This window comes from Fopius arisanus, unplaced genomic scaffold (assembly GCF_000806365.1).
Source record: "Fopius arisanus strain USDA-PBARC FA_bdor unplaced genomic scaffold, ASM80636v1 scaffold00010, whole genome shotgun sequence".
Taxonomy (NCBI): Eukaryota; Metazoa; Arthropoda; class Insecta; order Hymenoptera; family Braconidae; genus Fopius; species Fopius arisanus.
In genome coordinates this window covers 605184-606256 of record NW_011887749.1, presented here as the reverse complement: position 1 = coordinate 606256, position 1073 = coordinate 605184, and the positions used below count along the sequence as shown (strand labels likewise).

At 33.3% G+C, this 1073-nt stretch overlaps 1 protein-coding gene across 1 annotated transcript; it reads right to left on the bottom strand.

Moving 5' to 3' along the window:
• Positions 1 to 6: 6 nt before the first annotated feature.
• LOC105274251 (uncharacterized) lies at positions 7 to 1070 on the bottom strand. The gene is made up of 2 exons (XM_011317190.1): positions 948 to 1070; positions 7 to 776 (listed from the first exon to the last, which is right to left on the bottom strand). The coding sequence occupies exons 1-2, from the start codon at positions 1068 to 1070 to the stop codon at positions 603 to 605; spliced, it is 297 nt and encodes a 98-aa protein (XP_011315492.1). The 3' UTR covers positions 7 to 602.
• Positions 1071 to 1073: the final 3 nt, after the last annotated feature.

Genomic DNA, 1073 nt, shown 5'->3' with positions numbered 1-1073 from the left:
TAACTTTTTGTGTTTTGTTATTGTTGAATGACTGATGAAATTTCAAAGTGGTTTCAACATTTTTCTGCGTTTGTTATAAACTTTTGAAAAGCATCACAAAACTGCGGAGAAAATGTATGAAAATTATCGCATCACCACAACTTCATGAGCCATTAAATAGTAATGAAACCCAAAAACGTTATAGTTTTTTATCTCAAACCCATCAATAAATTACCAAAAAATGATAAAACGGTGGATTTTGGCTATTCATGGGTGTGAAACATCTTTAATCAGCAACGCTGCACCAACTTCTTCAATTTTTCAGGTATACTGAGTCGTTTTATATGCCATGCTTGATTCAAAACTATATCATTTTTGATTCAATGAATTTTCATTAAAAATAACTAGACTGAAATGTAATTATTCATATTATTAAGTCGAATGCAAAAATTTTCAGATCACATGTGAGAACTACAGCTGCATTCAGCTTGACTTTATTTCATTCCTTATCCTTATGTTCCAGCGAAATATGATTATAACATTATCGTTGGATTAATCATTGATAATTTCTTAAAATTATAAAAGTGTTTTACAGAACGTGAAATAGGATGACCTTGTCCAATTCAACGTCCCATTCCAGGCAGTTTGTGGGTTAATTTACCTTTTGCAGAAACTGTAACGACAGGAGGTTTTCCTTCTTCGTACAAAGTCAATACGCCCTCAGCTGGACCATCAGGAATTCCTGGTGGCACTTTGTCAGATGGAAACACCCAATTGTCTATTTCCCAATTTGCGTTCTAAAGGTAACAATGATATTTTAGCTCTTGAGTTAATGAGTAAATTAAGATAATTAATTTAAGGGAAACAAATTTTTCCAGGGAAAAGACAAATACTTCATTAGCTGGAAAATATTAAAATTGCTGGAAGTGACTAGAGCGTTTTGAAGGAAAGGTATCGATAAATATTACCGCTTTGATTGGACAGTGCTTAGGAAATTCTTCTTTTGGTAGACCATGCTCTATTATTCCTTTTCCAATTATTTCATCTTCCAAGCCGTCACATATTGAGGTCTCGAAATTCACCACTTCCATGCC

What these genes read in the sequence shown, in the direction of transcription:
- LOC105274251 (XM_011317190.1), bottom strand. Translation starts at nt 1,070, where the DNA reads ATGGAAGTGGTGAATTTCGAGACCTCAATATGTGACGGCTTGGAAGAT. An exon ending in AGCACTGTCCAATCAAAGCG is followed by an intron (nt 777 to 947) that starts GTAATATTTATC and finishes TGTTACCTTTAG; the next exon opens with AACGCAAATTGGGAAATAGA.